This window comes from Octopus sinensis, linkage group LG18, assembly GCF_006345805.1.
Source record: "Octopus sinensis linkage group LG18, ASM634580v1, whole genome shotgun sequence".
Classification (NCBI taxonomy): Eukaryota; Metazoa; Mollusca; class Cephalopoda; order Octopoda; family Octopodidae; genus Octopus; species Octopus sinensis.
In genome coordinates, this window is record NC_043014.1 from 6,941,115 (window position 1) to 6,955,348 (window position 14,234).

The 14,234-nt window shown below is 44.3% G+C and overlaps 1 protein-coding gene across 2 annotated transcripts in view; it reads right to left on the reverse strand.

Annotated features, from left to right (window-relative positions):
• The window catches only part of LOC115221466 (aurora kinase C), a 71,266-nt gene that overhangs the window by 46,823 nt on the left and 10,209 nt on the right, over positions 1-14,234 (reverse strand). For both annotated transcript variants that reach the window (XM_029791651.2, XM_036510689.1), the window contains one exon: positions 10,826-10,905. In XM_029791651.2, coding sequence (XP_029647511.1) covers positions 10,826-10,905 — 80 coding nt within the window. The remainder of the gene's footprint in view (positions 1-10,825; positions 10,906-14,234) is intronic.

A 14,234-nucleotide genomic window follows, 5' to 3' on the forward strand; every position in this document is an offset into this window, starting at 1 on the left:
GATACACAAAGGAGTCATACCCAATGACTGGTGTAGCAGCATAATAGTCAACTGCTACAAAGGTAAAGGTGACGCCCTAGATACAAATAACTACAGAGGTATCAAGCTGTTGGATCAGGTGATGAAGGTTACGGAGAGGGTCATAGCCCAACTAATTAGAGAGAGAGTTAGTTTAGATGAGATGCAGTTTGGGTTTGTGCCAGGGAAAAGTACTACTGATGCTATATTCCTGGTAAGGCAGCTGCAGGAGAAATACCTAGCCAAAGATAAGCCCCTGTACCTGGCTTTTGTTGACATGGAGAAAGCCTTCGACAGGGTCCCCCGATGCCTTATCTGGTGGGCAATGAGGAAACTAGGGATAGATGAATGGTTAGTGAGAGCTGTGCGGGCCATGTATAGGGACGCTGCTAGTAGGGTGAGGGTTGGAAACGAGTACAGTGAAGAATTCCGGGTAGAGGTAGGGGTCCACCAAGGCTCAGTACTCAGCCCCCTCCTATTTATCATAGTCCTCCAGGCAATAACGGAGGAATTCAAGACAGGATGCCCTTGGGAGCTCCTCTATGCTGATGACCTTGCTCTAATTGCTGAGTCGCTATCAGAACTGGAGGAGAAGTTTCAGGTGTGGAAACAAGGATTAGAATCGAAGGGCCTCAGAGTCAATCTAGCTAAAACCAAAGTCGTAATCAGTAGGAAGGTAGACAAATCACAAACGCCTTCAGGTAGATGGCCCTGCTCGATCTGTAGAAAAAGTGTAGGTAGAACTCTATAAGATGCACCAAGTGTAAGCTATGGACACATAAGAGGTGCAGCAATGTCAAAGGAAGGCTAACTAGGAAGATGGTTTTTGTATGTGGCAGATGCTCAGGAACAATAAACACTGAAAATGCTCTGAGACCAACTTCCGTCACTTTCCAGGGAGAAAAACTAGAAATAGTTGATAGTTTCCGTTACCTAGGTGACCAAGTCAGCAGCGGGGGCGGGTGTGCTGAAAGTGTAACTGCTAGAGTAAGAATAGCTTGGGCAAAGTTCAGAGAGCTCTTACCTCTGCTGGTGACAAAAGGCCTCTCGCACAGAGTGAAAGGCAGACTGTATGATGCGTGTGTACGAACAGCCATGCTACATGGCAGTGAAACATGGGCCGTGACTGCTGAGGATATGCATAAGCTCGCAAGAAATGAAGCCAGTATGCTCCGATGGATGTGTAATGTCAGTGTTCATAATCGACAGAGTGTAAGTACCTCGAGAGAAAAGCTGGACCTAAGAAGCATCAGTTGTGGTGTGCAAGAGAGACGATTGCGCTGGTATGGTCATGTGGCGAGAATGGATGAAGATAGTTGTGTGAAAAAGTGCCACACCCTAGCGGTTGAGGGAACCTGTGGAAGAGGCAGACCCAGGAAAACCTGGGACGAGGTGGTGAAGCACGACCTTCGAACTTTAGGTCTCACTGAGGAAATGACTAGAGACCGAGTCCTCTGGAAGTGTGCTGTGCGCGAGAAGACCCGGCAGGACAAGTGAGTCCATAACCCATGGCCTTCTACTTGGGATGGAGCCAGCCTACGTATGCATACCTTCCCTTCTTGGGACACAAAACTCTACTTGTGAAGACCTGTTGAGGCAAGTGAGGATCAGAATCGAAATCGATCAATGGAAATTGCAGATGTGTTACCAGTGCCGGTGGCATGTCGAAACTCTACTTGTGAAGACCCGTTGAGGCAAGTGAGGATCAGAATGGAAATTGATCAATGGAAATTGCAGATGTGTTACCAGTGCCAGTGGCATGTCGAAACTCTACTTGTGAAGACCCGTTGAGGCAAGTGAGGATCAGAATGGAAATCGATCAATGGAAATCGATCAATGGAAATTGCAGATGTGTTGCCGGTGGCATGTAAGAGAACCTTCCGTTTCGCGACCGTTGCCAGCACCGCCCCGTTTCGTGTCCGTTGCCAGCCGCGCCTGGCCCTTGTGCCGGTGGCACATAAAAAGCACCATCCGTTCGTGGCCGTTTGCCAGGTATGTCTGGCACCTATGCGGGTGGCACGTAAAAAGCACCCACTACACTCACAGAGTGGTTGGCGTTAGGAAGGGCATCCAGCCGTAGAAACACTGCCAGATTTGACTGGGCCTGATGAAGCCTTCTGGCTTCACAGACCCCAGTAGAACCGTCCAACCCATGCTAGCATGGAAAACGGACGCTAAACGACGATGATGATGATATATATATGTATATATATATATAAAGGGATAGAGATATTGTTTGCTCACTATCACCAAACATCTCCATTCATTGGAACTTGTTTGTGATTGAGATATTTTACAAGGTAAAAAGAGAAAGGTAGGAAATTCTTCATCTTTTGCATCTTTGGTATTTTGACTTTACAGTTTGAATTGTAGAATCTATATCTTAATTCTATATTTTTCACTTCTAACTGTTGCGATATTTCGACTGGATATATCAAAATATTGCAACAGCTAACAGTGACAGATAGAATTTAAAAAATTGCTTTTGCAACTGAGATTCAAAGATTTTGAGAATATTCACGTCTATTTTTCAAAAATATATAATCTGAAAGTTTGCTTTTGTCTTAGACTGAAAATTTTTTGTATTTAATTCATACAAGTATTTTTTGAAGTTTCTAATCTAACTTGATTTGAAATGGATATTCGTGGACATTATAAAAATAGTCGTGAAAATATACCCCCTCCCCCACAATGAATGCCGTTGAAAAAGAATTGCGAAAAGCCTCGTCAAAGAGGAAAAGATTCAACTTGAATGGTCAGCAGATTGTAGACTTCAACCTGTGTGTGCCCTAACACCGCTTGACAACTGGTGTTAGTTTGTTTTCATCCCTGTGAATTAATGTTTCAGTAAAAGAGACCCATAGAATAAGTACCAGGCATTAGAAGAAGGTAAAGTCCTGGGGTTGCAGCCGAGTGACCGAAACAAGCAAAAGAATAAAAGTATGTATGTATTCTGTGAAATCGACCCCAGGACATATATCAGTCTCTTTTGCTGAACCGCTATGTGACAGTGACAGGGAAATGTACAAATCAATATATATATACACACACACACACACACACACACATATTTATAACTTCTGGCTTTGCGTGCTAATTAAGGAAATATAGAATTCCTCGTGTACATCGCCAGATATTTCTCTTTCGCCTTCTTTGGAACAGGGGAGACAATAGTTGCTTGTAAGAGTGAATTGCTATCCAGAGTTACCTTCCTTGGGAGAGAAAAAAACCCCACCTAGTTTAACGTTGATAAAATACGAAGACAAGATTTCGTCTAAGACAGGACCCGAGGTCAATTTAAATTACCATTCCGTTCTGAAGAATGTGACCATGTGCCTACCATGTCCAAAAATCGTTATTGTGGATTTCTAAATTGTTGATTTCAAACTGTGTCACAAAGCTTGCAATTACGGGGCAGACTGATCCGTCATGTGATATCGAACAGCACTGACATGTGCTGATCATCGGGCCAGCGCCAGTCGCCCAGAGCTCCGCCGCGCTACCGTGCCTGATCTAGTAAGAACGAATCGAAGCTCGCGGTATCGCCCACGTACACGTGGACGTAGCCGCGACCGATCCCTTCAGTCGCCGGGAGTCTGTGGCGATATGCACAGGGCAACACAAGACGTGTGCATCTGTACAGCACTGACATCTGCTGACCATCGGGCCAGCGCCAGTCGCCCAGAGCTCCGCCGCGCTACCGTGCCTGATCTAGTAAGAACGAATCGAAGCTCGCGGTATCGCCCACGTACACGTGGACGTAGCCGCGACCGATCCCTTCAGTCGCCGGGAGTCTGTGGCGATATGCACAGGGCAACACAAGACGTGTGCATCTGTTCAGCACTGACATCTGCTGACCATCGGGCCAGCGCCAGTCGCCCAGAGCTCCGCCGCGCTACCGTGCCCGATCTAGTAAGAACGAATCGAAGCTCGCGGTACCGCCCACGTACACGTGGACGTAGCCGCGACCGATCCCTTCAGTCGCCGGGAGTCTGTGGCGATATGCACAGGGCAACACAAGACGTGTGCATCTGTACAGCACTGACATCTGCTGACCATCGGGCCAGTGCCAGTCGCCCAGAGCTCCGCCGCGCTACCGTGCCCGATCTAGTAAGAACGAATCGAAGCTCGCGGTATCGCCCACGTACACGTAGCCGCGACCGATCCCTTCAGTCACCGGGAGTCTGTGGCGATATGCACAGGGCAACACAAGACGTGTGCATCTGCACAGCACTGCCATCTGCTGACCATCGGTCCCAGCAATTCGCTACTTACTCCATCGTCTACGAGAGGATGAAAGACAAAGTCCACTTCGACGGAATTTGAACCCAGAACGTGAAGAAGGACGAAACGCTGTTCTGGATTTCGAACGGCGTGCTAGCGACTCTGCCAGCCTACAGCCTTATTAATTTCTAATTATTATATTAAATTATTGTGATGGTGCGTGGGCCTAGTGGTAGACTGTTGCATTCACGAACGATTCCCAGACTTGGCCTTCTCACCTAGCCAGCTGGACGGCGTTATTCGAAGACGAAGAAGCGCACTATGACCAGCGATGTGTAACATCTGGCAACCTGATCCATCATGTGATATCGAACCATAACCTCGTACACACCAGGACAGCATGCTTATAATACAAAACGTATCTGTACAGCACTGGCATATGTTGAGGTCCTTCGTTTTATATTCAGAATTTAAACCAAGATTGTGTTAGCAACGGAGGGTGTTGTAGGTGCAGGCATGGGAAAGGGTCATCTACTTTGGCCCCAGACCAACCAATGACTTGACATTGAATTTGATAGATGGAAACTGTGCAGAGATAATTGTTTAGTATCGTGATATTAAAAAGGTAAAAATTAAGGGGGAGATATCTAGTAAAGGGCCATAAATAAGTGAACTTACAGTTAAATACTGTAAAGTAAGGTAACATGGCGAATTACTATTTCCGCACGTCGACGCTGTGCCAACCACTGAAGAAATTCGTCCTGTGTAACCTACAGTGTCGCATAACCAGCCAACTCAAAAAGTACCCTTGGACCGGAGGGCGACATGCCATGCTTGAGAAGGCTTATTGAGTTTAGTACAACAACATCAAAATGAAATCAAATGGTAATTGCAGCTGTGGTTCCCGTGCCGGTGGCATGTAAAAAGCACCACCCGAACGTGGCCGATGCCAGCACCGCCTTGACTGGCTTCCGTGCTGTTGGCACGTAAAAAACACCATCCGATTGTGGTCGATACCAGCCCCCTCTGGCCCCTGTGCCGCTGGCACGTAGAAAGTACCCTCTACACTCTGGTGCAGCCACCTGGCTTTCCAGAACCCAGTCGAACCGTCCAACCTATGCCAGCATGGAAAACAGACGTTAAACGATGACGATTCGGATAATTGGGTGATATTCCAAGATTGATTCACAGTTGAGGATTTCAATTTCAGGAACATTGAATTGCGGCCTCACTGGTCTTCAACGGGCCATTCTGATCCATTCTAAAGCAAATAGCATCCAATATTCATTAGTGGATTTGACCCGTACAAGAAAAAAGAAACCCTTTAGTTCAATGACAAAACAATTCAACAGAAAGACGGATCCAACCAAAGTCCTCAGCTTAACTAAAATGGCGTAAGGGAGACAACTCTTCAAAACTTTTTTTTTTTCAAATAAAATTTAAGAAACGATAAAAAGGGAGCCCGTCTGTTTCCAATATTTCCTTTAAGGTCCAACGGGAGTTTGTTAGGAAGCGACAAGAAATAAAACCCTATACAATAGACAGTCTTCCAAAGGCCTATTCCTTGCCTGATAACGCAAAGTGAGATGAGGTAGAGTTGGAAAATGTGTTTCGAGTAGAAAAATAACGGAAAACTGACACCAGGAACTTCCCACCTACCAAATCCAATCACAAGGGTATAGTGGAAGACCCACTTGCCCAAGGTGCCATGCAGCGGGACTCAACTCAGAACCATGTGTCCAAACCACAGAGCCATACTCTTTTGGACGTCTTCTTTCCGTGTGAATTACGTGAAGACTCAGGAAGTACATGCCTCAACTCGTATAGCAAACCAGCATCCGAGACCATCCAGCCGTGACGGAACGTTTAATCTCACCCACCTTCAACATCTATTAAGAAGCCAAAAAATAACCCTTCATGCAGTCATTCGCCCTGGTAGAAACAGTAAGCTAAACAATCCAATTCCTGCCCTACCTGGGGCAGGAATTTGACAGTTGCAAACCCACCCGAGACCACCCTCGTGTCTGACACAAACTTTTTGTTTAAAAATCTATATCACAGAACATAAAACTTTTTAGATTTTTAAAAAGTTGTTAAGTTAATTTTTTGGCTCAAAAAGCAAAAAGCAAGGCCATGTAGGGGGACATGGAGTTATGTACAGGGTGGTGTTCATGCCATTTGTGGTCAAGGGAGACTTCGAACCGAGCGGTCGTCGGCATCTTCACTATCTCGTTTCGGCAGCTTATTCCACGGATCCGCAACCCGGACGGAGAAAGCTCCTCTCCTTCGATTGAGATGAAATCGTCGCAGATAGAGCTTTTCGGAGTGACCCCGCAGCCGAAGCTCTGGAGCAGGAGTGAAGAACAGCTCTTTCGAGAGGTTACACTTTCCACTTATGATGTTGTGAGCAAGAATGGGATCACCACGGCAGCGGCGTTTTTCTAGAGAATAAAGGTCAAGCGTCTTGAGCCCTTCTTCATAAGACAAATGCTTGAGACCAAGAACCATGCGGGTAGCCAGCTTCTGGACTCTTTCGAGATGATGTATGTCTTTGAGGAGATAAGGAGAAGAGGCTTGAATCCCATACTCCAATATGGGTGTCACCAGCGTGACACAGAGCGGTAGGAATATGGCTGCTGTGAGCATTCCGAATGACCGTCGAAGGTCCAAAAACCTAATGTTCATTTATGATCCAAACACCAGCTGACGGTTGTTAAATTCTTCTGATTTTTAATATTAATTGAAACAAAATGAATATTTCAACAAAAATAGGGTAACAGACAAGACGTAGTCCGAGATGCCCTCCATGCAAGTACTCGTTTGGTTGCATAGAGGGCAAGTCTGAAACATCTGTGCAGTAGTGCATGCTGCTTCGATTAGCTATACTCCATCTTTAGCTACAGCTGGCCTGCTTTGTAAAGAGAAGTGGGGTTCAGAGCGCAAGTCCCCTTCTGCCTCCCTACCTTCAAATCTCCTACAGTGCCTACTAGTCATCACAGTAACTGGGTGCGTTAAGGGACCTCAGAGCAGCAATGCACCCAAATGTGGTGTTACGCAAACCATAAGTGTGTGGACTGCCTGGCACATCTCAAACAATAACGGGACGATACCCAGGCTTGATGGGATTCAATCACAAATGGTAACCCTTCAAGGAGGCCACAGAACAAAAACAATGGCAGTTTCCTCTACCAAATCAACCTCACCAGGATCTGGTCGGCCTGGGGTTATAGAAGACACTTGCCCATGGTACCATGCTGTGAGACTGCACCTAAAGAGCAAATTTAGCCCCACAACCTGCACCTAGCCACCCTCACTATTGAAGAGGGTACCTAAGTGTATCCCTCCCTTTCAGTCCTAATAGTCCCCCACCTACCTACGAAAAACCCTAAACTGAAAGGTGCACAATAGTTATGGCATTTGTTATTTTATCACAGCCATGCAATTCTTCAACATGGGCATCAGACAGTTTTAAAAGTCTAAAACAAAATTTTCTATCATCCCCAAATTTGCATCTGGCTCCCAACACAAGCTGAAGGTCTTGGAGTGAAAAGTGAATAAGGGCTCAAACCTCCAACAACCAGGGTTAGGGTTAGGAGTTGCCCTACCCTAATCTTTTAACAGCATTGTAAAATCTAACGGTGGAAAAAAAAAAAAAACCCAGCTATCAAAAGTCCTATAATTCCGGCAGCGTTAGTCAGAAATTAATTATCGGCGACTTAAGATATATGGAAGAGCAAGATGGCAAGAGGAAGCGCTGAAAGGACTTGGCTAAGGACAAACAGAAACATTGAAAAGCAGAAGACCTTTGATCCTCAGCTTGATTAGAACTGACAAGGAGACAACCATTAACCCCATGCCGAACACTTTCTCTGATCGTCCAGACATTGGACAGCGAACTTCTGAACCTCCTAACAATGTCAGTTTATTTCTTATTTCTTTACTGCCCACAAGGGGCTAAATACAGAGGGGACAAAGAAGGACAGACAAACGGATCAAGTCGATTATATCAACCCCAGTGTGTAACTGGTACTTGATTTATCGACTCCGAAAGGATGAAAGGTAAAGTCGACCTCGGTGGAATTTGAACTCAGAACGTAACGGCAGACGAAATACCTATTTCTTTACTACCCAGAAGGGGTTAAACACAGAGGGGACAAACAAGACAGACAAACAGATTAAGTGTATTATATCGACCCCAGTGCGTAACTGGTACTTAATTTATCAATCCCGAAAGGATGAAAGGCAAAGTCGACCTTGGCGGAATCTGAACTCAGAATGTAACGGCAGAGGAATTACAGCTACGCATTTCGCCCAGCGTGCTAACGCTTCTGCCCGTTAGTTTATGTCTGTCTCTCGCAACACCACCCAGCTCTCTCTTCCTCTGCACGTTCATTCTCTGCCTCCCTCTCGTTCTCCTTCCCACCATGTAACGCTCCATTCCATCATCCTCTCTGAGAAAATGAACAGCATGGGTGCTTTTAATGCCAGTTGTCTGTCCAGTCCTCCCACACCATCCCATCCTTTCAATCCTGAGACTCCCTACCTACGAAAAGCCCTAAACCAAAAGGAGTACAATTACTCTTTTACTTGTTTCAGTCATTTGACTGTGGCCAAGCTGGAGCAACGCCTTTAGTCTAGCAAATCGACCCCAGGACCTATACTTTGTAAGCCTAGTACTTATTCTATTGGTCTCCTTTGTCGAACTGCTAAGTTACGGGGGACCTAAACACACCATCGGTTGTCAAGCAATGTTGGGAGGGACAAACACACACACACAACAGGCTTCTTTCAGTTTCCGTCTACCAAATCCACCCACAAGGCTTTGGTCGGCTCAAGACTATAGTAGAAGACACTTGCCCAAGGTGCCATGCAGTGGGACTGAACCTGGAACCATGTGGTTCGTAAGCATGCTACTTACCACACAGCCACTCCTACGTCTGTTATATATTTTATCACAATATTAAGTCCCCACAAAGATTATCCCTTTCAAGATGGTTATCCCCCCCTTACACTTTAAAAGTGAAGCGCCAAGTCAATTCTTTTGTTCCTTGTTTCTAGTCTTAAATCACAGAAGAATGGTAGCATTGTTGTCCCATTTACAGGGCCATAGATTAGTAGAAAGAGTGGAAGACAGGCATCCACAAACTAGAAACCTAGTTGGAATGTCTGCAACAGAGAGGACCTTGCTAAAAGGCACTCTCAAAAGTTAAATCTAGCATATAACTTTAACCCTTTAGTATTTAAACCGGCCATAATGGTTAATCTGTTTTATGTTCAAACTGACCAGATCCAGGCTCTCACACCTACCCTACAATGTTATTCTACATTAAGTAATTACACCATCAAGATCTTGAAGATATGAGATAATGCATGATTAATTCAAATCAATGGGAATCAATTAGCATTATGTTTGATTGAATAATCTGAACACTTAAAGGGTTAATCTTTTGTTTCCGTCATCAGACTGCGGCTAAAACTGAAACGTACAAATAAGACAGTCCTCCTGCCCACCCAAGAAGAACATTAAGTACATATAACTGACTAAAGCTTTGGCAATCCATGTCACAGAATGGAAAGTGTAGAATAATGATGAGATTTAACCCCTCTTGATACCAACCTGCCTGAGAAGGCCCTTGGTTCTGATACAGTGGGACTGAACCCGGAGCCATGTGGTTGATTAGCAAGCTACTTACCACACAGCCACTCCTGCGCCTAATAACGACAAAGTTATCTTAATAAATTTTCTTCTTTCACTACTCCTCTGCATCAAACTTATCCTTCATCTCCAATCACTTGTCATGATTACTCTCATTATACCACACTTACATATCTATCCACTTTTACTATTCCATCCCATCTCGTATTTACCTACCTTGTCCGCACATCTCTCTTTTTTTCAGATGAGGAAGTCCAGGAATTTAACTCTTCTGCAAGACACAACCCCTCGCTCTTTTAGCTTAGCTTCTTATCCCTCAATACTTATACCCAACTTGACCACGGGGCCTTACTCAGCCAGTAATTGGTGACCTCACCAGTGCTAATATCAACAGAAAGTGGCCACATGAGCTCGCTGTAAGTTAGCTGCCAAGTTTCAGTGGGAAAAAATGGGCTTGTGGGGTCGGCAATCCTGGTTTCCCCACTCCATGCGTCGTTTAATGTTTGTAATGTAAAAGTGTGTATCATCCGCTTTTCTCGATTTTTGTAAATTTTTACATTACATTTCATGTTCATTTTTATGTAATTACCATCGTTTTGACACGACCCCAAATCATGTTGTGTTGGCCCCTTGTGGGCAATAAAGAAATTCAGTGCTAATATCAACAGGAAAAAACAAAAACATCTAGTGCACTGTGATGTATTTGGCACTAGGGTGGGCACCCAGCAGTAAAAACCATACCAAAACAGACAGTGGAACTAGGCTCAGCCTTGTGGAAAGTCTGTTCAATATTGAACTATGCAACCAATCACAGAGTGGAGACAAAAAAAGACGACATTAAATTTATGACAGCCAATGTGTGTCAACAGGAATATGGTTAACGAAAGCATGCAAAATGGTGTTGCGATGACAATGCAAGGAACTCACCTTAAATGAGACTGAATTTCAATCTCCCTCCTCAGTTGATGCTCCACTCCGGCACTTTGAAGCTGGGATTTAAATAAGACCTGAAAAATAAATGTAAAAACAAGGTGAGAACAGAACACCCTCAAAAGTATCAAAGAAAATTCAGGGACCACATTCTTTGGAATAAAGACTGTTTGCCAACTATTCCTTTACTGCCCACAAGGGGCTACACATAGAGGGGACAAACAAGGACAGAAAAACGGATTAGTTCGATTATATCGACCCCAGTGGGTAACTGGTACTTAATTTATCGACCCCGAAAGGATGAAAGGCAAAATCGACCTCGGCGGAATTTGAACTCAGAACGTAGCGGCAGACGAAATACCGCTAAGCATTTCACCCGGCGTGCCAACGTTTCTGCCAGCTCGCTGCCTTATACTAACATAACATGACAATCCTGGTTTAGGATGAATGCTGCTGTAATTTAGCTCCAGGAGACATCGTCTCCAGCTGGCTATACCACACAATCTGATGATGATTTATAAGGCAAACCATCCCATCTGCCTTTCCCATCACAGCATAACACAAACCATATCTTAGCAAAACTATCGTGGCTTCATGTGTCCTTATATTTTCGAACAAGAGAATCTAGCAACCCCACCCAGCTCAAAACAATATCTGTGCATCGCAATTTCCAGGTTATTTCCCTTCCTCAGCACAGAATAATTGTTCGGCTAGATGTGGCACTGCCAATTTCTGTTCGAAATATATAGTTTTCAAAGTAACAACTAATCACTGATCTATAAATTAGAAAATTACTATTTGTAAATCTCACAGTGAGAGATATTCAGCAACAATACTTTGTAGTAAAGATTGTTTGCCAACATAACATGGTAGTTCTAGTTTAGGAAGAATGTTGCTGTAATTTAGACTCAGGAGCTGAGTGGGGGTACTAGATTCCCTTGTTCGAAAATATAAGGACACAGATCATGTCTCCTGGGGCTAAATTACAGCAACATTCATCCTAAACCAGGACTGCCATGTTATGTTGGCAAACAATCTTTACTCCAAAGTACTGTTGCTGAATATCTCTCGTTGTGAGATTTTAAAATAGTAATTAACCACATTCATTGTTAATATTTCACTCACTCCATCACTGCTCTTCATCATAATAAAAATACTTTCTACTGTAGACACAAGGCCTGAAATTTGGGGGAAGGGGGCTAGATCATTGCATCAACCCCAGTGTTTCACTGGTACTTAAGAATGAAAGGAAAAGGTCAGCCTCGGTGGAATTTGAGCTCAGAATATAAAGATGGACAAAATACTGCCAAGTATTTTTCCCAGCACACTAAAAATTCTGCAGCTCCGGCCCTAAAACTGTAAAAAGCTTATTGTACATGTAACAATGTAAGTGCAATGTTTTGTCGTACCAAAACCAGTTTTAAAGGCAGAAGATATAAAGATTGGAGAAAAATGTAACAAATACGACTATGCATAAGTAAATGGCAAATCTAAGTATATTCACACCTACAGGCCAGATGCCTTCCCTGACACCAACCCTCAACTATTTCCTCATGGCCAGATGCCTTCCCTGTCACCAACCCTCAACTATTTCCCTGTGGCCAGATATATTTTCACAAAAGATTGATTTACAACCATTGTGTGTGTACTCATGGACACACATAGATATTGTTTTTACAACGTTGACTGCACGTGGCTCAGTGGTTAGATTGTCGAGCTTACAATCACGAGGGTGTGAGTTCGAATCCCGGACCAGGTTGCATGTTGTGTTCTTGAGCAAGGCACTTTATTTCACGTTGCTCCAGTTCACTCAGCTGTAGAAATGAGTTGCAACGTCACAGGTGCCGAGCTGTATCAGCCCCTTTGCTTTTCCCTTGGATAACACTGGTGGCATGAAGAGGGGAGGCCGGTATGTATGGGTGACTGCTGGTCTTCCATAACCAACCTTGCCCAGACTTGTGCCTGAGAGGATAACTTTCTAGGTGCAATCCCATGGTCAGTCATGACCGAAGGGGGTCTCAGCAAAATGTTGACTGCGACTTCAGAATTTCAAAATGCTTTGCCTTCAGACAGTCTAAAACTTCGAAGTCACTATCAGTCAGCTTGTAAGAAATAATGAATATGTACCCTATGAAAAGCACTGAACAGGTAATCCTTCAGTTCCATACAAAATTTTTTTAGCATTAAATCTTAAAACCTTTTGGTGGTGAGCTGAAAGAATTGTTAGCACGCTTGATGAAATGCTCAGCTGTATTCTGCCAAGGTCGACTTTACCTTTCATCCTTTCAGGGTTGATAAATTAAGTACCAGTGAAACACTGGGGTCAATGTAATCAAGCAGTCCCCTCTCACCAAATTCCAGGCCTTGTGCCTTTAGTAGAAAGGATTATATCATAAAACCTAACATTTTATATCTACACACACACACTCATGACAAGCTTCTATCAATTTCTGCATACCAAATCCACTCACAAGGTTTTGGTCAACCCAGGGCCATAGTAGAAGACATGTCCAAGGTGCTGCACAAGACAACTTAATATCACTGAGAACCAAGCTACTTGACCATGAAGGGGTCATTTTTACCATTATCATCATCACAATTGTTTTACATCCAATTCCCCATGCTGGCATCTGATGGACAGGTTTTCTGAGTGATTTAAAACCAGGTGTCCTTCCTGTAACCAATTCCTTTTAATCACCAGAACACATGGCAATTTGGTGTACTCTATTCTAAAACAAAAATACACCAATCATCATCATTTAATGTCCGCTCTCCATGCTAGCATGGGTTGGACGGTTCGACCAGGGATCTGGGAAGCCAGAAGGCTGCACCAGGCTCCAGTTTGATCTGGCAGTGTTCCTACGGCTGGATGCCCTTCCTAACGCCAACCACTCCGTGAGTGTAGTGGGTACTTTATACATGCCACCTGCACAGGTGCCAGGCGAGGCTGGCAACGGCCACGATCAGATTAGTACATTTTACGTGCCACCGGCACGGAAGCCAGTCGAGGCGGCGCTGGCATCGGCCACATTCAGATGGTGCTTTTTACGTGCCACCAGACCAGTGTATTTTATGTACTAACCCTCCTGAAGGCTCCAGTTACCAACACAAAACACCCATAATAAAGATTTCACTTTGTTTCTCTTGCTTTCTGGTGCTGAAGAGAACTATCAAGGTTGAAAGGAGCCCATCAGTACAAAAGAGGGCACTCTGAATTGACTGAGGCATTTTCATTTTATTTTTTTTGTCTTACGCAAGAATTTTTTCCTCCACAGCAAACAGCAGTGAAACACCTTTACAGGTTCATATACCTCTCAAACATTTGATATGGTTTCAAGTTCATATACTCTGTCACTATTCCAAAGCATCTGCTCCCATATCTGTTCCAGATCCCGACTGAAAGCAA